At 36.6% G+C, this 26,633-nt stretch overlaps 1 protein-coding gene across 1 annotated transcript in view; it reads right to left on the reverse strand.

Moving 5' to 3' along the window:
* Positions 1-896: 896 nt before the first annotated feature.
* The window catches only part of ppil2 (peptidylprolyl isomerase (cyclophilin)-like 2), a 70,624-nt gene continuing 44,887 nt past the window's right edge, over positions 897-26,633 (reverse strand). Inside the window, exons 14-20 of the mRNA XM_039771565.1 lie at positions 26,547-26,580; positions 21,592-21,709; positions 18,786-18,842; positions 13,487-13,559; positions 12,416-12,478; positions 5,461-5,603; positions 897-2,570 (exon numbers count right to left, since the gene is read on the reverse strand). Coding sequence (XP_039627499.1) covers positions 2,459-2,570; positions 5,461-5,603; positions 12,416-12,478; positions 13,487-13,559; positions 18,786-18,842; positions 21,592-21,709; positions 26,547-26,580 — 600 coding nt within the window. The 3' untranslated portion in view covers positions 897-2,458. The remainder of the gene's footprint in view (positions 2,571-5,460; positions 5,604-12,415; positions 12,479-13,486; positions 13,560-18,785; positions 18,843-21,591; positions 21,710-26,546; positions 26,581-26,633) is intronic.

A 26,633-nucleotide genomic window follows, 5' to 3' on the forward strand; every position in this document is an offset into this window, starting at 1 on the left:
TACTGATTTCTAGCACAAAACCAAACCAACTTTGACTCAAAGATGTTTTATACAGTATGTTAAATAATGTACTCAAAACATTACTTTAAATATGAACATACTCTAGTAGTAACTGCATTAAATGACCCAACAACCCACTGTTAAATAACAGTTATTGAAGAAAATACGCAGCAGAAAGTTATGGGGGAAAAAAAGAAAAAGTATCATGACTGGTGTGACTCTAATGAACTAGAACTGGTGTTAGACACTATGCTATCATTCTTTAGGACATAAAAGAGGAATAGAAGTCATCTAAGCAAGATGTACTATTCAAAACAAAAATAGGCTCCTAATTAAGAGCTGGCTTTGAAAAAAACATGCAGCCTCTTGTAAGTGAATCACTTTAAAAATAATTTTTAAATTTGAAAAAGAATGTTTGTTTTTTTTGGAGAAAATATTTGCACTAATCTGCATTATTCCAACACCCAATAGTGGTTGTCAGAGTTCTATGACTTGACTCAGCATTAAAGTGTCTAAAAATTAAGAAAGAGGTCTGTAAAAATAACTATGGCCACTAGCCTACAATGCTAGAGTACTGTAAAATGCTATATCTGCTTGAATGTCAGGATCAGTGTTTGAAAAAGGATCTTCTTGTTTTTACTGCAGGCTAGACAGTTAGAGAATCATATAAATCATTGCACATATGTAGCTTTAATTCAAAAATAACCCACAAAAGCAAAACCTAACTCATTTTTTTCCCCGTTTCTTCGCTCCTGACACTGATAAACCCTTTCGTGAAAGTATTTGTGCACCATGGGACTGCTAGAAGTCTGCCATTCTCACACAACTCAAGTGTCCTCCTAAGGAGCGACAAAAAAATATAGGAAGGGGCTAGCTTTAAACATCACATAACAATGAAGCATTTTAATAGTTTTATGCAAAGAAAACTATTACAAAGTTTTTAAACCTTCTGAAAGAATTATAGTTTGTGGGTTTCAGGGCCAACTGGATGAAGAAAAATTTGACTTACTAACAATCAAAATATGCCACAGCACCTGCAAAGCATTAAGGAACATGGCTGTCAATTTGTTGTGCATGGTAAAGTATGATCTGAGAGTTGGTTGTATAGGAAAGTGCTTTCACTTGTTGGGCAGTGATGGGGAGACAGCTGTTTAAACAATATTTTACTCCAGATATTGATATTGGGGTGGTGTATGTAGGAGATGTGCATACTGTGACATGAATAGAGTAAACTGTGGCATTCAGAGAGGGACAAACACCTCCAGTCCCCATCAGCATAAATCCTAAAGAGCACTGAGTACCAAGCATTAATAGTTGTTTTTTACTAAAAGGTTTAAAGTGACAACACTCAGCTACCCATTAAATACATTATCAGAAAAAATAAACTGTTAAATGACTTATCAGCAGTAGATATTACTTGCAAACAAGTCTAGAACTCCCAATGACAGCACCTCATAGCATGCTACTATTCAGATTATTATTTTTTTTTTTTAAATGAACAGATGGTGGGATTTATCACTAAGCACAGGCCAAAATAAATAAATAAATGCCCAGATGGTGGGGAGTAGTGAAAAACACCTTAGTCAAATGTAAACCACATGGAAGCTAATTTTAAAAAGTTACCAAAATAAAACTAATTCATAGCCCACTTGACAATAACAGGAACAGCTGCTATAGTTCCTACAAAAAAGTGGAAGACATCCTTCCTTTAACTGCATCTTTAAAAAGTTGTCATACAAACAACACAATAAACAAATCAAGTGGTATTCACCATTTTTCAGTTAAATGAAAAAGCATTTGTCAACACCATTGTGTGTTAAAACCTTCTACATTTCATACATTATTTATAATCATCTGGTTCTCTATCAGTGCAGTTTAATTAAGACACTAATGCAACATTTAAAAGCCCCTTTTTCCCTATTATGTGACTGCCAGGGCCTAGCCCTGAGGTCATTGTTCCTGCCTTCTGCTCATTGGTCTCCTGGGATCTCAGTCTTTATTTAATATGGGAGGCAGTGCACGAGGGAAGAGAAGCTAAAATCGATTTTCTTTCCTTGAGGTCTGGGTGCAGCTCTTCTGGTGGCAGGAAAATGCCTTGAGCTTGCCACAAGCTTTTATAGCGTGCCAATCCAGCAATGGAAAATACAGACCCTCCCTTGGGGGGCCACTTCAGCAAACGCCACCCTGGCAGGATGTAAGTAGGGCCTGATTTAATGTGGCCCAGACACTGCAAGTGATGTGGTGAGAAGCTTTACAGTTGCTGTAATTTTATTCAGTCTGCATTTATATAAAAAGAAACAAAATAAAAATGGGGCAAGTACAGAGGGCAAAAGGGAATTAAAAGGAGTAGTAATTATTATGTTGAAAGAAACACAAGAAGCATATTTTGGATGGCAATTCGTCATCTTCTTGTGTTGCAATAGTCAGGAGTTATTTTTTTCCCCCAAATGCTGCCATGCTACCAGGAACTGAAATCGCCAAAGCCTGTCTTTCCTTTCAGTTTTTTGCTTGTTGTAGGACCTGCTCCACTTGTTGATGGCTCATCATCCACTCCATTGTTGGCACGTTTTCTATGGAGGTAAAAGAAAATGGGAGTCAGAGCTTCATAAATTATAACAAAACACAGTGATAAGAAAATAGTAGACTCCATTGGTACAAATTTCACAACAGGTTTATCAATGTCTTTACAAGTCTTAGGTGTGAGTCTGTGTGTTCATGAATATCAAACACTGTAGCAGCCTCAAGAGACTATTGAATACTTCCTTATTCAAAATAGTACACATTATTTGAACAGCTGAACTAGAATAGTTTCATTGTACTTGGCTTTTTAAGGAACTCTGACATTTAAACAAAAACGTTCAGTTTCCAAATAAAGTAAGTTAGTATTTAGTGGATCATACTACAGCAGATTCAGAAAGTTTTTAGACTCTCACTGTTTTCATAATTTGTTATGTTGAAACCTTATGATAAAATCATTTAAATTAATTTTTCCACACATTAAGCAGTACTCAATACTCTCAGGATGACAAAGCAAAATCAGAATTTCAGAAATGTTTGCAAATTTATTAGTAATAAAAAAACTGAAATATCACATTGATTTGAGTATTCTGGATTGGAGTCTTTTTGGGTTTGGGCCTGGACTTCAGGGCTGTCTGCCATTCTTCTTTGCCGAACCTCTCAAGTTCTATCAGGCTGTACGAAGTCTATCAATAGACAGTTATTTCAGGTCTCTGAAGAGATGCTGAATTGGATTCAATTACAACCTCTGGCTTGGGCAATCAAGGACTTTACCAGAGCTGTCCATAAGATACTCATGTGTTGTCCTTGCTTTGTGCTTAGGGTCTCTGTCCTGGTGAAAGGTGAACACTCAGCCCATTCTGAGATCTAGAGTACTCTGGAGCAGGTTTTTATTAATGATTTCTCTCTGTACTTTGTTCCGTTCAGCTTTCCTTCAACCCTGTCTAGTCTCCCAGTTTATGCTGCTGAAATAACCCACACCTTGATCTGCTGTGAATCATGCTTCACTGTGGAATGGTACTGCAGAAGTGATGAGCAATGCCTGTGTTTTTTCCTGACATGACACTAATCTTGGCTTCAGTCTGCAGTTTGCACATTTGCAAACTCCAAGCATGACTCAAACATTTTTTTTAAAGGAGGAAAGGCTTCTGTCTGGCTTAATCTTGTCCAGTCAGCTGAATTTTCCACAGATGAACTCCAGATAAAGTGCAGAAAACATCTCAATGATGATCATTGATGATGCAAAATTTCAAGTGTCATAACAAAAGGGTCTGAATATGTGTGTCCAAGTGATAGTTCAGTTTTTTTTTTTTTAATAAATTTGAAAAAAATACAATAAAATCCAGATTTTGCTTTAAGTATCTGGGAGTGATGCTTGACAAAGAGAAAATTAATTTAAATGATTAACACAAGGCTGCAAAGGTGAGAAAAAAGTGAAGGTGTCTGAATACTTTCTATCCCCGTGGTTTATATATCTTCTCCTATACATCTGTCTAGGGTAAGATATTTTAAAATCAAATCTTATTCACTATACCACATTTTATTGTATTTAGATAGACAAAGTCTAAGTTTTATTTCTTTTCCATGTCATTTTCTGTAACATATTAATGTTGAATTAACTATGCCATTCATCAACTCTTATTGGCAGCATCTTAATTTGAAAGTATCAGTCTATCCAGCCCCTCACCCAGCCACAGCCAGACATCTGTATGCTCTTGTCAGTGTTCAGTAACCTTTTTTTTTTTTTTTTTTTTTAAAACCAAGAATTTAAATGATACTGTTACAATGAATCATATTTTTGAATACTTTTAAAAATCCCTTGTTTCTGGGCATTCTTTATTGCCGTATGCAATATTTATTTAATTAATAGATGGGCTGACACAAAAAAATGATTGTGTCCTTTGTGACTTCCATAAAGTGTATAACACTAGCTGTAGTAGTAGTACTGTCATGTGTACAAACTATAGTGCAATTTTTACTTACCTGTCCAATCTACAGTACATGCAAAATGTTGCTACGCTCTGGTGACATGATAAACAAGATATTACAATACAAAATTTCTACTTTATTTAATAGAAATCACAAATAACCCATGTACATGGGCACATTTAACAAATGAAGCATTGTCTAATTATCATAAAAGTGCACAAGTTTTTGCAAATCAGTACAAGGAGTACAAATGCTGACAATTGCATTCAGGAGTTCACACTACAAATGCTTACTAAGAGCTAATGTTTATGTGCAAATCTTTACTTGGAGATGATCAATGCAGGAAAGATCTTTCTAAAATAAATTTAAAACTGCAAAAAAATGCATTAGAATAAAGGATTGATGGCAGTAGGGCATGGGCCAAGTTTTTGAAAAAATGGCTTGTACGGGGGTTTTCTTAATACACTTGATCTTCTTCACTTGTGAAGGACTAGGAAGGATGATTTCAATTAGGAAGATAAAAGACTGAGTGTGGTTTTGAGTTTTAGAGCATAATACTAGTTTTAACATGTGAGATGATTACTTAGTAATCATAATCTGAGTTTCATCTTTCAACACACATTTGCCATCCCACTGAAGACAAATAGCCCCATTCTGAGTCTATAGAAGAAACTAAAAAGGAGACAAAGAGAGAGTATAAATCAACAAAAGCATAGCCTGGTATAATTAATGAAAGGCATATCCCCTGCTGTTTTTGAGATCTCCCTTAAAAGACTATACCAAGAGCTGGTATATTTACAACATACACTTGTTTGTAAAGGTCCAAACTTAGAATTTGGCACTAAAACTTCAGCAGCTACTCTCGATTAACAATGGCCATGCTATTGAGGCTATCCACTTTAATAAAACGACAGAGACAATTTCCGTCATTGCCCATTCCACTACCATCATGTCAATGCATTGCTAACTCTCAAATAAGGCACTGTGTTTTTGACAGAGCCCACATCAACTTACAGTTGTGACATATTAATATATTTCCCAACGCCTGCACGGTAAGTCTTCGGCATCTCTTCAGCCTTGCTCTTTGGGAGAACAGCATTAACCTTTGCATTTTCTTCTTCTTCTAGTTTGAGAGCCTTTTCTCTTTCTGCTGCAATCTGCACCATGGAGGGTGTGGTAAAAATTGATAAAACAAATTATCAGTAAAGCAAATCTCCTAAACAAAACCTCCCTTCAAGAAAATTAACATTTAAAAAAGCCGATGTCAACTACAACTAAAAAAGCAGACTACACCTCTTTAAAGTGATCTAATAAAATCAGCTAATCCTTAACAAATTTCATTTTTTTAACATAAGCTGTGTATTACTTTACAAATTTCAAATGCCTATTGTTTTTATTAATGAATTTAGATTTCAATGTAAAACATACTTATGTAAGACACTATACCAGGGATTTCCAAGTTGATCACTGGAAGTCCAGTGTTCCACATTTTTTCTTTTCTTATTTAGACAATACTTTTTGCTCATGAAGCAATTACGGCTCCAGCTGCATTTTTGTGCTTCATTTTAGTTAACTTGCTTCTCAGGATTTCCAACACTTAATTGTTTATTTTACTCTTAAACATGCATTATTTGATTTAACTGTTTTTTTTAACTAACTGCCTATTAACAATGATAAGGAAATGCAAAGGAGCAAAGAGCTCACCATCTAACTTTGTCCCACTTACAGCTATGCATGTTCCTTAGGTATAATGTTTCAATTTGGAAACAAAAAGAAGAGAAAAAAGTGAAGGACTAAGAACTACTAATCTGCTCTTGGCCACACAATTTTTTATTTGTTTTTGTTTTGTTCTTTATTTGGCTTATATAATTTTTTCTATTAGGAATTTGTTAGTTTTCGCATACCCCTTGGGGTCAGAATGCAGAGTCAGCCATTATACAGCGCCCCTGGAGCAATTGCAGGATAAGGGCCTTGCTTAAGAGCTCAGCAGAGTAGGGTCTCTTAACTGTAACAGGGATTCGACTGGCAACCTTCCGGATACCAGCACAGATCCTTAGCCTCAGAGCCACCACTCTGCCTTTGGATGACATTGTCACAAATGAAAAATGTACAGTATAAGAATGAGTCAGTGTGGGAGAAAAGAAAAAAAACAAAAAACTAACAAGTCACACATTAGATAACAAGTTATATTAGTAGAAAAGATCAACTTCTAAATAAACAATTGGCTCAGCCATTGAGGCCCTCCAAGCCTGAAGATGAGAACAATTGCACTATACAGTACCTTGTTTCACACTGGCTGAAAAAAATCTTACTTTTGAAATAATACATATTTGAATAAAATGAAATTTTCAAAAACTGTTTGTTAACTTTAGGCATCAAGAAGAATAGGGCCCATCATGTACAAGGCAGTAGGTATAATCTATGGACTTAGGAAGACTTCATTGTAATGCTATGCAGACTATACTACAGTGTAGTGAATGACTACAACTAATATTTGAATTGCACTAAAGGGCAATAAAACATTAGATGTGGCAGGAGCATCAGTGATATTCTCCCCACTCTTTGATCAAGACATTTCTTGGCTTTTTGCTTTCTCCATAGGCTGCTGTATTTTGTTCCCGTGATATCTATAGTTAATTTTATGAATGACAATTAGTAGACAATTGATAAAAGGAAATAGCAGAAAAGTAAAAGGACACACTTAAAACTTGCAGCCAAATACACTGTGGGAAAACAATTGAAAAAAGCATTGTGGAAAAGCATAAAGTATTTATTTCGGCAAAAGAACTCTACAGCCTTTAACATAGTGCCTAGTTAAACTTATTTCAATGAATGTCTAGATAGATAGATAGATACTTTATTAATCCCAAGGGGAAATTCACATAATCCAGCAGCAGTATACTGATACAAAGAAACAAGTCATTAAAGAAACAAATGAGTGATAAACAAGTATTTGTACTAATTATGTAATTGTAAATAAATGTGCTAATCAGCCTCCTATTTCCTTTGTAAATTTCTATAACTTCATAACTCTTAGGGGTCCGAAGCATTTCTTAAAAGCTATACATTTATTAGTGCAAGGACATGGCATGAAGCTGTTATGTTTTTCTTTTTGTGACCTGTAATGTTTGACTCAACCTGTTGAAGTCTGACATTCAGGCTGTAACATGCTGCTGTCACCAGCTGGGATGTAATTAATAAGCTGCATTGACTTTGTTCCTGCAGCTCCTACTGATGAACAACGTCATGACTGCCAATCGGCAGAACACGCACAAGGCTGATGTGTTTATGCTGACTGGCAACCTCTGCCTGGAGCTACTAGAAACTGCTGTGGCACTTCAGTTTTTCACTGCAAATGGTCTGCAACAAATTGGCACAGGCAGAAATGGAGGCTATTACATATAGTGATCACATCTCTAGAGCATGTCCATTACAGATAAGCTGTTATAGGTTAACACATACACATATTGCACCAGCAGATTCATGGCTTAGCTCTAATACTAAAAAAAAAAATTTAACTGCATAGGTTACAACTGCTGAGCCAAAGTCTGGACACTTGTCGAACAAAAGAGGAGTAATTACCATGGAAGTGTCAGAATCTAATTAGGATGAAATATACAGTGCCAACCTCTGTTCTTAATATTGAAGGGCAAACAAATGACTAAAAAAATACATGTCACCTTTGACTTTTTCAAAATACTGAAAGGGATCCAAAATGTTTGTTTTTGGAAATTATTCTTAGAATCAACATACAGAACTAGGACATTTTGTTTTATTTGTTAGACAGCTACAATAAAATTGAATAAAACATTTGTCTTTTTCAGTTACAAGGTGAATGGGGCTGGGATCAAAGCTTTAGTTTAAAGTGCATTGTGTTCACTGTGTTAAAGCGATAGGATGCTAGTTGAGTAACCCTCCAGGACAGAAAGAAAAGAGTGATAATGGAAAATAAGAGGAGGCAAACAATAGTGGCTATAAAGAGAACCTGGTTAATTCATAGTTACTTTTATGTAAAATATCCATAGGTATGACAGTTTTCTTTTTGGCTATTCAGTACCTTCACTTATCTGTTTATAGACACTCTGAATACAAAAGCCATACCAGATATTTAGCGATGAGAAAACCGAGCTGAATTTGCTTCACTTCAAGTTTAGAGAAATTGCATTTGTGTTTGAAAACTTCGCCAAACTTAGCAAAATGAATTGAAGTCAATGGAAAAGGAGAAGCTGAACTAGTATTGAGTGGATTATAATGATGAATGTCTGCCAGCTATGATGGACAGATTTTTGTGGCCACAAATGTGATATGATCTCTGAGGCAGCAGTGCTAATCACTGTGCTTTCCCAAGATAAAATTAATAGATTTAAATATCAGAACGGGGTAGGCAGGAAGGCTTTAATGCCACAGATTCCATAGCAGGTACTATTCTCTTTCAAAACAAAAAGTACATCATACCCCTCCCCACCCCAAACGCTTTTATTTGTTCACTACCACTGATAATAAAATAAGCAAACACATGGATTCTTCACTCTTTCCGATTTACATCAACTGCGTATCACTCTGGACAATGTTATTAAAAGGGAAAGCAGAGAACTCACAGAATAGATAGATAGATAGATAGATACTTTATTAATCCCAAGGGGAAATTCACATACAGGTGTAGGTCATAAAATTAGAATATCATGACAAAGTTGATTTATTTCAGTAATTCCATTCAAAAAGTGAAACTTGTATATTAGATTCATTCATTACACACAGACTGATGTATTTCAAATGTTTATTTCTTTTAATTTTGATGATTATAACTGACAACTAATGAAAGTCCCAAATTCAGTATCTAAGAAAATTAGAATATTGTGAAAAGGTTCAATATTGAAGACACCTGGTGCCACACTCTAATCAGCTAATTAACTGAAAACACCTGCAAAAGCCTTTAAATGGTCTCTCAGTCGAGTTCTGTAGGCTACACAATCATGGGGAAGACTGCTGACTTGACAGTTGTCCAAAAGACGACCATTGACACCTTGCACAAGGAGGGCAAGACACAAAAGGTCATTGCTAAAGAGGCTGGCTGTTCACAGAGCTCTGTGTCCAAGCACATTAATAGAGAGGCGAAGGGAAGGACAAGATGTGGTAGAAAAAAGTGTATAAGCAATAGGGATAACCGCACCCTGGAGAGGATTGTGAAACAAAACCCATTCAAAACTGTGGGGGAGATTCACAAAGAGTGGACTGCAGCTGGAGTCAGTGCTTCAAGAACCACCACGCACAGACGTATGCAAGACATGGGTTTCAGCTGTCGCATTTCTTGTGTCAAGCCACTCTTGAACAAGAGACAGCATCAGAAGCGTCTCGTCTGGGCTAAAGACAAAACTGCTGCTGAGTGGTCCAAAGTTATGTTCTCTGATGAAAGTAAATTTTGCATTTCCTTTGGAAATCAAGGTCCCAGAGTCAGGAGGAAGAGAGGAGAGGCACAGAATCCACGTTGCTTGAGGTCCAGTGTAAAGTTTCCACAGTCAGTGATGGTTTGGGGTGCCATGTCATCTGCTGGTGTTGGTCCATTGTGTTTTCTGAGGTCCAAGGTCAACACAGCCGTCTACCAGGAAGTTTTAGAGCACTTCATGCTTCCTGCTGCTGAACTTTATGGAGATGCAGATTTCATTTTCCAACAGGACCTGGCACCTGCATAAAGTGCCAAAACTACCAGTACCTGGTTTAAGGACCATGGTATCCCTGTTCTTGATTGGCCAACAAACTTGCCTGACCTTAACCCCATAGAAAATCTATGGAGTATTGTGAAGAGGAAGATGCAATACGCCAGACCCAATAATTCAGAAGAGCTGAAGGCCACTATCAAAGCAACATGGGCTCTCATAACACCTGAGCAGTGCCATAGACTGATCGACTCCATGTCACGCCACATTGCTGCAGTAATCCAGGCCAAAGGAGCCCCAACTAAATATTGAGTGCTGTACATGCTCATACTTTTCATGTTCATACCTTTCAGTTGGCCAACATTTCTAAAAATCCTTTTTTTGTATTGGTCTTAATTGATATTCTAATTTTCTGAGATACTGAATTTGGGACTTTCATTAGCTGTCAGTTATAATCATCAAAATTAAAAGAAATAAACATTTGAAATACATCAGTCTGTGTGTAATGAATGAATCTAATATACAAGTTTCACTTTTTGAATGGAATTACTGAAATAACTCAACTTTGTCATGATATTCTAATTTTATGACCAGCACCTGTACTCCAGAAGCAGCATAGTAATAAAGAACAATATTTAATTAAAGAGTGATAAAAATGCAGGTATAACAGACAATAACTTTTTATAATACTAACGTTTACCCAAAGGGGTGGAATTAAAGAGTTGCATAGTCTGGGGGAGGAACAATCTCCTCAGTGTGACAGTGGAGCAGGGCAGTGACAGCAGTCTGTATTAACATATAAGTTAATACAAAAAATGTATTACTTTTAAGACACCAACAAATTTCCAATTTCTTTCTGAGTGTGTGTTTAAATGTACTCACAAGTTTCCCATATTTTTTTAGCCCGATATCAGAATCACAGTTATATATTATCGGGGGCTCTCCTAACCAATACTGGTAACTACAGCTCTGTGATGTCACGCTGGCCTTGCCAAACACCATGGGGTGCTGGGGAAAAAAAAGTTTGTCTAAGTCAGCCGCATGGTGGTTTTCCAGGAGAATATCTGGTGAACAAAGTCAGAGGCGAAAACAGCAAATACTCTGAAAAACGCTTAAGTGAATTTCACTGATCAAAAGTACTGTTGTTGTAGGCGGAGTGGTGGCTCGGGATCTGTACTGGCAATCGGAAGTTTGACAGTTTGAATCCCGTAAATGCCAATAGGGACTCTGCTCTGTTGGGCCCTTGAGCAAGACCCTTAACCCGCAATTGCTGAGTGCTTTGAGTAGTGAGAAAAACGCTATATAAATGCAAAGAATTATTATTATTAATACTGATATTGTAACTTAAAGAAGTGAATTTTACCACTGAACAGAAATAAAAATCAAACTTGTTTTCATCTGTGAAACTGGCTGGGGTTTATCCTGGCGAGTACTTAGGAACATGAAATTCAAAGCATCATATTTGGCAATAGCATGGTATTTCAAGAAAGCAGCCTAATTACCCTTAATGTGGAGAAAATACTTAGTGCAGCGTTTCTCAACCTTTAAGCATTTGCGACCCAAGTTTTCCTAACAGTTTTAATCGCACCCCCCCCCCAGCATTTTTTTGAAATGCAGATGCATATTTTATTATACCTACTTAACTTTTATCAACATTTATCTAACTCTATATTTATTGTTCTAGTATCAGAATGCAGTTTAAGTTAATTTGTTTTGGTTTCAACAGACGTTTTTTTCATATTTTTGATTCTTGTTTTCTTTTTTTCACATCTTTGCGCCCCCCTTTTTGTTACTTCGTGCCCCCCGCCCCACAGGTCGAGAACCACTGACTTAGTGAATCCAATTTCAGCAATAATCAATAAACTAATTTTGAACCAACGTTAAGTGGAAAACAAAGTACAAGCTGAACTTCTGTAAAGAACAATAGCTGACTCATTTGCATGACTCTGTGTAGCACCTTTAAAAGGTACTTAGAAATTGTTTGACTTTACAGTCTTGTCAGTAGCACTTTTTCCTATCCTGTAATTGTGTAGGTCTTCATCATAATGCAGGTAAAATTGGTTTTTGCTGCTGTTTTAGTCTCCTTCAATAATTAGATAAGTCTACTTACACCAGAAAATGTTTCATAGCACTATTAAAGTTAGCATGGGAAGTCAAATTTTCAAATTTGTAGCAGGTCCAGTGTTTGAGATATTTATTGTAAGTCTGTCACAAACAATAAGCTGAATAGCACTGAGTGTAATCTTAAGATTATAAAATCACTGGGTGTTGTGAGCAGCACTTTCAAAGAAAATGTACTCTCTCTGTTCACTCACCTCAGCATCAGCCTCCTCATACGGGTCCACAAATACTGTGGCATTCAGTATCTTAATCTCTGACTGGGAAACACAAAAACCAGTCGGTTTAGAATAAAGTGCACATTCAATATGCTTGATTTTGTCATTTTAATAAATATATATAATTGGTTTACAAAAAAAATCAACACATACTATATATTTTTGAAATTGGGAAAACTTGAACAGATTTAAAAAAACAAACTAAACCTCTATGTTTAGAACACATAAAATTAGGAAAATTTACTAAACTATTTCCCATCTATTTACTCAAAGCAATTAATACAGTAGAAACCTAAACAGATGAACATGCCATATTAAACTCCACTTTTATAAATTTGTTCCCCCAATGTCTGCTGCACTTAATTATCAGCTTTTTTCCTGAAAGAGAACAACATTTAAGTAATGTCAATGCATCTCCTTTAATATAGTAAGAAGAAAAGAAAAGACAAATAAGTAACCATGCAGCTTGATGTGTAAAAGAAAGAAAGAAAAACAAAAAACAATGCATGATGGCATTGTCCATAGAGCCTCTAACATGTTTGTTTTGACAAAAAATCCTTGGAACTAAATTTCAATGTGAGTTTACATTAATGTTTGAATATGACAAGCATTTCGAAAAGCAAAGCTGCAACTTTCAAGCATAACAGTGCCTAGATTGGTAAGTGCTGCCAGGAAAGCGTTCTATATTTTAATCTGTTTTATCATCCTGACTGATGGGATGTCAGAAAAGATTGGATATTATCATCTAATTAGAAAATGAAGACGTGCAGATTAAAGCCTTCAGAGGAAAGTGAACAGAAAGAAAAAGTCAATATGTTTTGCCTTCTAAAAACTGTTGCCTTTTCTGAATGAGTTTAATTGTAAATGATGTTATCTGTGGATTCTTCAACTCTATATGTGACACATTTATGTCATACAGTAAAAATTACATATTGAATATTCATATATATACAAAAAAGAAGTTACATAGTAGCCCCAATATACCCACAGCCAACCTAACTCTTGAATGTGAATACAGAGATCGAACTACAGAGATAGCATATAACTAACCTTTGGGCGGTCAGTCTTGGGGTCACTTTCTACATTTTCCATTGCAGTTAGGGTATCAAAGCCACCAACAACTCTAAAGAAAAAAAAAAGACAACATGTGACTAACAATATTCCTGGCGTAATATGAAATACATGTTTCGAGTTTCTCGGGCCCTAGTCTTCTCATTTCTCTTTTGAAAAACTTTTTATTTCTGGACTCAAATGCAACTTTTTTTTTTCTGGACTCAAATGCTATTTATTGGTTTTTAATAGTTTATTGATTTCATTATTATGCTGCTAGATCTCATTAAAATGTTAAAGAATATGAGTCCAGCACATACCTAATTTTTAAGTTAACTCATCTGAACTCTGTTTTATTCAGATGGAGTCTAATCTTATCATTTCTCATGAGTACTTTCTTCCCTGAAATCCTATCTTTTTCATTATGATACAATTTTACTTGGCTGAGCTCTAATAACAGTCCTCACTTTTACTCCTGTGAACCAAACCCTGTTCTCAACAAAAGGAGGTTTTACATCTCTGGACCTGATCCTGTCAGTTTTCGGTCACCTGTACTCTAATTGTGTCCATTCCCAGCTAAATGAAGATTTACCCTCCTGGACACTTATCTTGCTAGCTGTCATTATGACTGCTTACCCCGGACTCTGATCCTGACCACTCTCATTAGAATATACTTTTAATCAATGGGAGTAATGACCCTGTCAGTACTCATTAGGCTATAGATGTACAGGCCCATGCACTATACCCATGACTCCAGGAGCCACTAACTAGCACAAACTGCTGATGGTTCTCATTTTCTCGGTACACGTCACCAAAAAAAAAAAAAGGATGGATTACACATTAAAGTGAAGTAACTGACTGAGAGCTCCCCATAGGTGTCATCATCCCTTGGATCACTCCTATATACACTAAACCCGTGAATGCTAAATTGAGTCTTTATTAGTTCACAGTTTATAAGCCAGGACAGAGACCTGCTATGTACTACCTCAGATCTGATCCTTCTCTTCCAGGGACAAAGGCACTAAAAGTGACTCTTGGCTATCCTTAAATTCCCCCTCCTCCCAGTAAGAATGGTTGGAAACCACATGAAGTCTATGTCAAAACAGGCGTAGACACTGCACTCCTGGAGACCAAGCTCACACTGCTTAAACAGATCTTTATGAAACATCTCCTAATTCTGTTTTAATTGTTACAGTGGTTAATTACAAAATTGACAAGGACCTACTTTATCACTAAATTTTAGACATTTTCACAACAAATCCCAATGACAACCCCAGCATATGAGAGATCTGTTGTCTCCTGATAAGGAAAGCCCAACCCTCCATCTCTGCATCTCCCCACGCAGCCTGCAGATAGCACAGCATAAAATCCTAGCCAGTAAGTCCTGCTGTTACACTGTTGCCATGGAAACAAGAAATGCAATGAACAGCCTCATTAACCTCGCCTGCTACAAATGGAAATTAGGTGATAAAAAAACGCAACAATCACTGTTTCCACAAGTGGTGCTCAAAAGAGTTCTGTCAAGTTTACCCATCTCCTGTATTTATGTAAATAACCTGTCATCATTTCCTCCGCTCTGCTTCTCCAGAAAACCTGCTTGCTTGAATGGTCCTCTTGATACTGATAATTCTGAATCAGCCAAATTGATTTTCAAAAGAAGGGTACACTGGGATCAACTACACCATCTTCTGGGTGAAGTGAATTACTTTCCAAAGAGTTCAAAATATATGTATTATGGCAGGAAATGTGCACTGTTACAAAAAGCACACTGACATGCGAGCATTATCTCTTTTAGGTGGAAGTGAAAACATTTTTAGAATGTAAAGGAAGTTACCCTCACTCTACCTCCACCATACAAACACACTTATATTACAAACGTTTGCATACACCTTAATCATGACAGTTTTACCATTCATGACAAATTTCATTAAGAACATAGCCTGAAAGAGATTAGGTTACATTTTCAGGGTCCTGGGTTCAACTATGGACTGTCACTATGAGTGTAGAAGTGCATGTGTTTTCTTCACAAACAGGCATTAGGAAACTTGAGGTTTCTGAGTAAGATAGCTCTTTGGGAGACTCTGAGTTAGCCCTATAAGTGAGAATGCATTAATCTACTGTGTGATGAATAGGTGTTCCATCCAAATGTGGCTGCTATCTTGCATCAAAAGCAATTGTGATAGTCTCTGGCCACATTGTGACCTTGCAATGTGCTATATAAATATACTGCAGCGACTCTATTTTAACACTCTTTTATTGCTGCAGTTCTGTGCATCTGTGTGGAATAAACTTTTTACAGGTGTTTTCTCCATAAACAATTATTAATGTCGTTTTTCACTGAACTTGTGTGATGCTGCCCACTTTGGAAGTATATACAGTAACATGTCTGGAAAAATTAAATGCATATCAGTCATGCCTACATTTTGCAATTAGTATGCCTGTTTGAAGGGGGGAAAAAAAAGTCACACACATGGTCATTGTGGACATCTGTGTGTGTGTGAGCTGTAAGTTCACACGCCTCCTCCTTTTTAACAGCTCATATCATGTCACAAAATTGCTCAATTTGCACGCCCTTTAGACTTAGTAAAGAACGAGGGGTTTTCTTAGATATGTGCAACATTAATATCTTATCTCCTTTCAAGTGTTCCTTTTCTTGTTAGGCTCAGGATAGAAACGGACTGAGCTGGTTAAACCAGAGTCAACTAGCTCCAACTCCTTCAAAGAAGAGCTATTAATAAATATAATTCCCTCCAATCTGCCCTTAGGAATGCTCAACAGATGCCCCAGTCATATTAAATGGTTTCTCTTCGTGCAGAGGAGAAGAGTTCTTTATCATGGTGTCCCAGGATTACCAAAGTACTCACCCTGTCACAAAGAGTGAAACCAGAAAGCTTTCTGGCCATTTCTACTGCTGACCTCATTTTGGTTACTGTCCAAAGCTTATGATGAGCTCTTTTGCAGATGGCAACAATGACCTCAGGTTTAGAAGTGCTGTTTATCTACTGAATCTATTTATTAAGAAAAACCATCTGAATTATGTTAAATAGATATTAGGTACACATATACATGCAAGTCACATTCAGATAACACACTTTTTCACTTGCACAGTTTCCAACTGCAAGTATTTCCCCTTAAATCAAGGCCTCTCTTGTGGAGATACTTGACAAACCGAGTAGTTTGGTCAAAGAACCAAAGCTGGTTCTAATCTAACTACATACAGCTGATACTTACTAACCTTTGGGACCTCTGGTTTTCATTTCATATCCCATTAGCCTGAAACCAAATATCAGGATTTAACACTTTCAGATTTCTCATACACCTCTGTTACCTGGCTGATTATAAACCAAATCTCCCCACCTTTAGTCATGTGGTTATTTAGTTCACAATTCAGCACCTAGTATCATATTTAGAATAAAAGAGACAGGATTGTGTGTGTCACCTGGCCACAAATCTCTAATCAGTAACAATGCCTGGCTATTGAACTGAGCCCTCGTCAGTGTGCAAAATAATCTTTTCTAATTAGAGGGTCCATTATTGGCTGAACACTGAAATCTTTCTCTGGTGATATTGAATGTACAATAAATCAGCTGTGGAGAAAGGTGTTAGTTAAGAAATGAATATCTTAAGTAGACAAATCACATCATAAACAAATATGTAATCTACCCACAAAATCAACACTATCTTGTACTTCTGAGCAGCATCACGCAGAACAGCCACTGTTCACAAGACAGACAGTATGCAATTAGACATGAAGTGCAACTCTAAAATGGCTATTTTATCATTGAAGTAATTGCATACCATGGCCATATCATCACTCTGCCAGAGATTAGCACTGTAGTTCTAGTTAGTTGAGAGTACAGAAGGCAGAAATATGTCATTTCCTATGAAAAGTGCAGTCCCTTTGCAACATGAATAACGTCGGTATCACAATATCAGCAGTCCACATAACTATCTGCTATTCACCATCATGCTCTTTTGTATCACTGAAACCAAGGCAGGCATGATTGTCAACATGGGGCTTCTTTTTCTTTCCCCCTCACAAAGTCTCTGCCTTACCCAGACCAACTTGAGGCTTGTCAAAGGATAAGCACCCCCTCCCTGCTAGACTCGCTCCTGCACTCACAAAAATGACCTTCCCATCACCTTTGTGGAGAGCTACCTAGTCATGGGCACTAAGTGATTTTTAACACCATAACATGTTTTTATAATTTATTCTCAGGGACATCCTACACTTTTGCTTTCACATTTTCAGGGGGTTCAAAAGGTAATTATTGGTAGGTGCTCAAAACTGCCCAGGATCCCCATCATTTGATACTGGTATCCCTGTTCTAGATTTACCACAAAATATCAAGTGAGTGACTGTACCATTGCCATAAAAACACCTTATAAAACACTTGTGTACTGTACTGGACTTTAACCATAAACAGAATTAAAAAAAATATTCAGAGTATATTTAAGCAGAATTTAAACTTGTTTAATACACTGTGAATATCAATAAAGCTGTGGAATATAGGAAGGTTGGGTTTGTTTCTCTGAATATGGCTTGATTTAAAACCTCCACCTGACACTTAGGACTCAAAATATGTTTGTAATGAAAGGGCACAACACAAAGAACTGTTATTATTTGACTCAATTCCCCCACTGTATTTTCAGAAACAGAAATACATACAGTACTATCGGTAGAGGATACGTAATGAAAGTTAAACAGAACAAAACTTCATCACCATTCTAAATTTCAAATTTCCTAAAGCAATTAAAAAAACATAACATCCCCATATCCCGTTTTTATTGTGAATCTAATAAGACATAAAAAAAGAGATATCCACCAATCATACCCTCATCTCCATGAAAACAAACATGAAGACAATATCCAATTGCTTCACAATCACAAAAGATTCATCTTGTGTTCAACTGTATCATGCTTTCATCCCTCACAGCTGCTGCTTTATGAATATTTAAACCCTGAAGCTTGCTTTGAGTATAATGGGGAGATGTGGGTGGCACACATCACACTAATGGAGTTTTTGTATTACACCAGTGTAGGGGATTGCTATCTTCATTTTCCTTAAGATAACAGCAAAGATCTGGTTTTCAGGGTGGTTTTTATTTACTCTTTAGTGTGGTGTAACAAAGCAAAATGTCCACCACACACAATCAAAGATGCGGAATGTTATATTTCATAATGTTACATTTAGAAATCTAAGTTTCCATAAAGTTTAGCATAAGCTGTCATTTATTTTATACATTTATAACTATAATACAACAGTTGTGGGTATGTAAATCTTAAAAGAACTCTTACCTTCCGAAGACTGTGTGTTTTCTATCCAGGTAAGTGCAGGAACGAAATGTAATGAAACTGTTGAAAGATGTGGGAAACATCACTTAGTAAAATCTTACTAACTAAAAATACTTATTTACTAAAGATGGCTAAGATTGGAATTCAGAGGTATCACTTAGAGACATGTGATCAAGAAGTGGTACACAAGTACATAACATGCATTTGAAAGACTGACACACAATTGTTTCTGAGAACCCAAAAATGAATTGGATGATGTGATTAAGGGGTAAATTGTAGAGAAATGCCTAGCTGTCTTTTTTGTAGATGGCAGTGTATATGAGACATGTAATGTAAATGTAAGAATTACACATAACAGATTTGTGTAACCAAGTTTTGGACAGCAAGCATGCTTAGCCCGAGTTGTCTACCCCACTTCAAGACTTAAACCTGAATTTAGTATTTCACAAAAGTATATAAATAAATAAATACACAAATAAATAAAATAAACCTCTTCATCTTTTGACTCAGTACTGGGTTTACTTTGTTACAGGCTTGCCTCACCTTTACTTTGGCTCCACTATGCTGTCCATTTTACTACTGATCTGTCAATTCTAGTTTATAAACATCAGATCCTCTTTGCAGACTTCATAAAAGACAAGCTGATCACCTACTTGAGCTAAAGCCACACTGTCATGTCTCAGACATTTTAACTGTATATAGTCACCCTGAATGTGGCTCACTTCACTTAGGTCCTTTTTATGGCATCGATTGGGTTGGTTGTAAACAAAGTCAAATGGACATGGATGCTCCACTGCAGAATTATGCCATTGATAAACAATGTGCCATAGTGAGATTCCTTTGGGCAGACGGATTATAACCACCTGAAGTTCACCAAGGGATGTTGGCTTGTGTAGATCAGTAAGTTGTTTCAGTACCCACCTTGCACGAACTTTATGGTACCCCAAGTCTTCATACACTATGGTATGTGCAGATCCATAGCTGATATCCAAATGTGCAGCAACAGAGAACAATGTACTTATTTGGTCTTCTCTGATGAAGATATTGTTGTAGGCTTGTGTTCACAATGTTGATGGTTGACCAGATCGAGCTTTGTTAGTTATACTTCTTCTTCCCGCTTTAAACTTTTCTACCTATTCATAAAGCTTGAGTCATACCGTTTTCACTTCTAACTGAGCCAACACCCTTCAGGAAATTTCAGCAGGTTTCACTCCCTCTGCCAAAAGAAATCTCACTAAGGCACATTGTTAAACAAAGGTACAATCCTGCAGAGGAGTGCCCATGTTCATTTGATCTTGGCTTCAACGAATGGTGGAGCACAGAGCTGGGAGAATTTGAACTACCCATAAGCCCCTGTGAACGTGCTGTATCGGGTCAGTTTGTATTCATTGTGGTTACCGTGTAATTTTCAATTTGCCTTTTCTTTTTGATTTGTCCTAGTAAGTACACCCCTGAAATGTGTGCTACCAAGGGGAACATTTTTACTTACTGAATATTTGGAATATTAAGTCATTGATGTAATCTAACCTGGAAATGAGGATCAGATTCTCATATTTCTGACACCTGTTGATATATAAAACACATTGTATACGCAGTTCTTCAAAACACTGCATACTGTTTGGTTGAATTTGGCAAAACTGGAGTTTAGCATGGCTGTTGGCTTTGGTTTCCAGTACAGCTCATGGTTTATCTGCACTTATTAAAGTCAGTTTGCATTTTGCATCCCTCATAAAATGAGATTATTTGAAATACTGTACATCTACAAGACATTTTTAAATTAATAAAATATATTTCTTAACCCACACTTCAAATTTTGTAGGTGGATCAGTTTACTTTTCAGACTTCTGGATAAGGGTCATCACATGAATGCACAAAGTGACAGCACAGAGTCCAAGAAAGGTGTGTATGTGTAGGCAAAGTTTGGATTCATCCACAAAAACATTTTAAAACATCTAGTCATGTAGGTGTGAAGTATGCTCCTTGCTCAGTCCCCACCCTTTTAATATACACATACTAATAATTACCAGTAATTTCTGGCTCCTGCACCCAGGCACCTTTAAACTCTGCTAGGCCATGAAGAGAAAGCAGTGGAAAAACCGAAATGTTAAAGTGTTAAGGTTAGTTACTGCAGATCACAGCAATTGTGGAAAAAGGACTTGTAGATATTTTTAATAACTGAGCTTGTTGGGAAGTCCCAGCACAACATTTCTGTAAAAGAATGTTTTTGTGTTTCTAGGATGCAATGTCTTATTGATGTTACAGTTAGATACTTTCTTCTCCATGACATCTTCTATCACTGTAGTTAAAATTGCTTCTGTATAGTGCTGCACTGCACATTCAATGAAAGGATTAACAGAATACCATATAACTGCTAGACATATACAGGCTACAGCTTGTCAGTCCTGTTCAGTTAAAGTTTTACTTTACATCACTCCTATTAGAATGCAAACCTTATAAAGAAACTACATTTGTGACTAAAACACTAAGATGACTAGGGAATAAATAAGCTAAAGCTCTGAGATATGTTTGCGTGAATATCAATTACTCAGAGCACCACAGAATATGCAGGTCTTCTCATGAGATGAAAGCAGCTGCACAAACTACTCTGTCTCATATAAACAAATTACCTGCCTGCTTTGAACGATTAAAAAGATGTGATTACAAACTAACTAAATGGTGATTCACAGAATTTATTAATGATAAAAGAGGGATCTAAGGCACTTTGGAAAAGCAAACGGTAAAACAGGATAGATTCATGCTTTCAAAATTCATTTGACATATAGATTAAACATCATAGACAGACACTCACAACTGAGATTTATTACTGTTTGGTCCAGAATTTGCCATGCTGAGGACCCCACGGCCTGCATGTGACAAGTTGGGCTTGAATTCATCTTTGAAGGGCTTACCCCAACAGGATTCCCCACCTAGGCAGGAGAGAGGAGGAAGTAAAGTCACATATTAAAGTCTGTCACAAGGGAGACCAGGACCAAGCAAAACTGCAGTTACAGTTTCAAAGTATGATTTGAATTGCTGATAGCCCTTTTGGCTGTAACTGTTTCCTCATTCAATCTCCATTGGTAGAGTAGCTGCAGCCCTGGGGCCAGGTAGCCAAATGGTAAACGTCACTGCAGTGCACTAATTACTCCAATATATTCTGCAGACCTTCAAGATAAAAATCTATAAAAATGCAGAAAAAAATAAAATTGGATGTCAGCAATGAAATCCGACAAATGCTCTGGTAGAGTTCAAGCGTCACAGGTTTCTGGCGGCTGTCTCAGTGCAGACGTCCCATAGCTGTAGGCTGTTGTTTTGCAGCAGCTCAAAAGGTCTTTTCACTATTGTAACAGAACAATAAATGAAACTGCTCCAGAACTCAATAATCCTACATAAAGACAGCCACATTCCACCTCCTCCCAAACTCCATATTACCCATTTAAAATCAAATTCAGGACTGCACTACTCTAACCGGGTAGGCAAATATAAACGAGAAACTGAGAAAAGCAAATCACCACATGCATACAAATTTGGTACACCTTACTTAATGTAACGGTTAAACCATAAATCATCTCCCACAGGGTGGTGTATCACACAATTATCACAGCTTCTTCCCAAAAATTTATTTAGACTTGAGTTGATGACCAGTTTGCCACCAACAGCCTTAATAAATGAAGTATCTGCAAAACTTGCCATATTCAAAACTTACTGTCCACAAACAAGGCTTTAAAAGGCAGCCCCTTTCAACATTTATATATAAACAATTTGTTTTTAAAACCTTGTATGTGTGGGGCCAATCAAAGCGACTTCAGATATGGGTCCCAACACTCAAATAATGAAAACAATGGAACATTAGAAAAAGCAAATACTTGTTCCAAAAAGAAATGTGAAAATAATTATTAATTTTCAGAAGAGTCTTGTGCATATTGAAAGGACAAATTAAATGTGTTATAGATAAAACTTCGCTACTAGTGTAACCAGACGTGAAGACAAAAATTCAGAAATCCCAGAGATGTGCATGTTCAATTAATTGTAGTTAGTGTACGCAGCAATAACCCCGTGCCCGATCCAAGGCTGCTTTCTAATGAAAGATAAGACTGACACCTATCTTTACAATGGGAAAGTTAATCAGCCTCCACCTGAAGATTTTCAAACTTACAATATAAGCATTTTGTGTTTTTTTGCTTTTTTTTATTATGTTGTCTTTTGGTGGAGAAGTAGCTGGTTTATAGACATCTGTGCAGTAGGCAGATAGTAAAGAGACTAAAGAAGCAGTTACAGAAATTGTTGGAGTTTAACAAGGTCAAAGAAGAAGAAAAGCGTCGCTACTTGTTCATCTTGGCAGAGAAGCACAGGTTGTCTGTATATATGTGTGTCATGTTGTTCGCCACCAATCACAAGGGCCTGCTGTGAACAAGATACAGTCAAGAAGTAATCATTCATGTAGTACTTACACAAGCAGTGCACGGTTTGTCAAAATATTAATGCTATAATTAACTAAGAAATATAAATGTCATATTTGAGGTGTGCTTGATATAAAAGAACAAATAAAATTGGGGTGGTATGGTACCATAGTAGTTCACCCAGGTGTTCTGCGTTTAAATCCCATTATTGTCTGTGTGGAGCTTGCATGTTCTTCCTGTGTCTGTGTTGGTTTTTCTCTGGATACTCATGTTTGCCTTGGACATGTTCACAGATGTGCATTAGGTTACCCCCAGGTGGATTAATATGGGTTTGAAAGTTGTTACATAAAAGGTGGTCAATTGTTTTATAATCAACTCTGTATCTTGCCTACAAGTCTTTGCTGACATCATTCTACGGCTCATTGTCTATAATAATCCAAGCAGAAATCGTGCCATTTGTGAATCTGTATTAGACTTTGACATCTTTTTGTACTGATGTCTTTTCTGAATCCATCTGTGCCTACTCCACAAAGAATGAATGTGATTTTTGAGTGGTATTTGTGTGAACAGTAAAATCAAGTAAGGGCTATTAAATAAATTGACAAGTCATTAACAACCATAATTAACAGACGCCAAATAATCACTGCTTTTGAACACAGCTTATTCAGTGCCATACTCTATTACACCGCTAGATCACCACTGTGGCCCTATACACACAAGATGACGCAAGCTACTACACAAAAGTGAACAGCAAATGCTTTTTCCACACCAGCCATTAAGTTTTCTCATACTGTTTATACAGCATAAAATTCTCCGATTAAATAGGAAAGTGTCTGTGCAGATGGCACAAGGTAAGATGGATTTACTGCTGGCTTCTCGGAAGTTATCCACGCAGCAAGACATTTTACAGCTCTGCAATCTGAGCAGAGGAGCAGCAGGACAACAATAAACCTTCCTCAGCTGCCCTTTCTGCATTATTTATCACAAGTCTGACATTTTCTGTTCACACCAAGTACTCTACATAAATTTATTTATGTTCTGTAATCATGTGACTTGAGAGTTAATCACATTTAGATCAAAGATGAATTACAAGTGAATTAATAAAGCACATCTACTGATGTAGTTTACTGTAGCCTTATCCCCTGCTATTCTTTCAAAGAAAATATCTGTGGTGCTAAGAAATATGCAAAAGGTTATGAGGAAAGCAAGGGTAATCATCTAATGGATTTTGTTTAGCGAAAATGTGTCAGTTGCAATCTTTGGTAAAGAACCCAAATGTCAGCTCTCTTAGAATATGCTGCTTTAACCATACTGCTTCAATGCCTCCTTTGGCAAACATTTTAACACAGGACACAAAATTATATTAAATGCATCAGCTTAAAGCAACCTGAGCCCTCTTGAGTCTGACTCTGTGGTCACAGAAATTAATATCACTGACCACAAAACAAAAGCAGTCAGCATGTACAGTAGCTCAGCTGGGCTTTAAACAGTGAAGCTCCATGTTTAAAAGTCTTTAAACTCTGGGCACAAACGCCAGGATAGAAACTGAGTACCAATAAAGGTATGCAGTTATGAGGCACACTGGGGATTGTCTGGTTGGCTGAATGTATATAAATGGTACTTTTACTACTCTACATGCACATTTTTTTAGTGGATGTGCTTTCAAATTCCAATACTATAAAATAATTGCTGGATGTAACAAGTTATACTGGTCAATCTTTAAACTACCATATTTGATCAGCATCAGGGTTGCACAGGTTGATGCGGCTCCAGTTAATTGTACATTGGTAAATTGGTTGTTAAATCTAATTATCACACAGCAGTAACAATTAAACACATCACAAAGCATTGGAGGATGGCATAATATCAGATATCATTTTACTGAATGATTGACTGATTTACTCCTTCTCAATTTATTTGGTGTTCAGCTGTGCTGTTTGCTGCGTGCTGCTAAATGATCCTAAGAAGTATCCTCAAAAAATAAAACACAACACAAGTTTCTTCTATATGACTTAATCCAAATGCAGCATAATAGGATGAAGTTAATATATTCAGTCAGTAAGCAGGCACTGATCAATCCATCACCATGTCCACTATCACAGACACTAGTTTCCCCAGTTAATCTGGCATGCATATCTTTAGGAAAATGACAGAAAAACGCACAGAAAACAGCCATGTGATCTGAATGCAACACACTGTACTGACAGGGGAAAATGGTAATCACCATTCCAATCTATATGGTGGGGGGGTGTTTAACATTTCATGTGTATTATATTAATATACTTTTAAAATACACATTAATTTCTTAACTTTCCCTGTATATTGTAACAAGGATCCCTCATGCAATCCTGAACTCAAAGCCATCAAGTCATTTATGTTTGTGTCTTTTTTCGTCTTATGAGGATAAGGGCCCTACAAGTTATGTATCAGATTGATGGCCTTTCTTTATTTTTTGGACAAAAAGGTGGACAAAAATCCCTCAGCAGAAAGAGTGGATCAGCACCATCCATCCAAATATCCATTGCTGTTCTTTTCCAAAGAAAAATCAGATTATGAATGGTGGATTATGTGAATTTTTATCACATTTTAAAGTGAGTAGAAGGCCCTATTTTAAAGAAGAACCATATACACAGCTTATGGTTTTGCTTTTCAGGGTATTTCCTGGTTCATGTTTCCTCTCTTTTATCTTTGGTGCAATGCAATCAAAAAAAGGTTTTTCAGCCTTTAATAGTCTTTTGTTGTTTTGCTTATTTCTGCTTTACGCTAGTGATAACCTAATCTTTTATCAATTAATTGTTACGAATGTTGAATTTTTAATAAAATGCTTGAGTTTCCAATAGAATATCACACCACTCCCTGTTTAAGCTGCTGTCATACATTATTGAATTCAATCTTTGTTAATCATTTATCCTTTTAAACTTACAAAACCTTCAGAGCTCTAAGTGCCTGGGTGGCTACTTCTAGAGATTTACAATTTTAATGTAAATGTGCAGCTATTTTTAGATGAAAGCTTTTTAAAAAAATGTATAGATTTACTTTTAAACACTGCTTAGTGCCTATTTTCTGAATCAGTCATAACTTCACAGGAAACCTTTAAAAAATCCATTAACCTTTTGAGGTTCATCAGATTAGAAAAAGAAAACACTGAACATATTTCAAAAAAGGAACAACAAAATACTCTGTAAAGCCCAGCATGTGACAATAGATTCCTGTTGCATAATATTGCCACACCACTGTCATGCTCAACATTATGTTTTGAACAAGTATCAAACTAACAAAGAAATATGGTTGAGGAGTCTGTCAACATTATATAATAGCACAAGAACAACAAAAGGCACAAACCATTCACATGACATTCCTTTACCTGTTCCTGTTCCTGTTGGGTCACCACCTTGAATCTAATAAAAAATACAGAATTAATTGAACAAGATTAAAAAAATTCAAAATAAGC

Source organism: Polypterus senegalus, chromosome 12 (genome assembly GCF_016835505.1).
Source record: "Polypterus senegalus isolate Bchr_013 chromosome 12, ASM1683550v1, whole genome shotgun sequence".
Lineage (NCBI taxonomy): Eukaryota > Metazoa > Chordata > Cladistia > Polypteriformes > Polypteridae > Polypterus > Polypterus senegalus.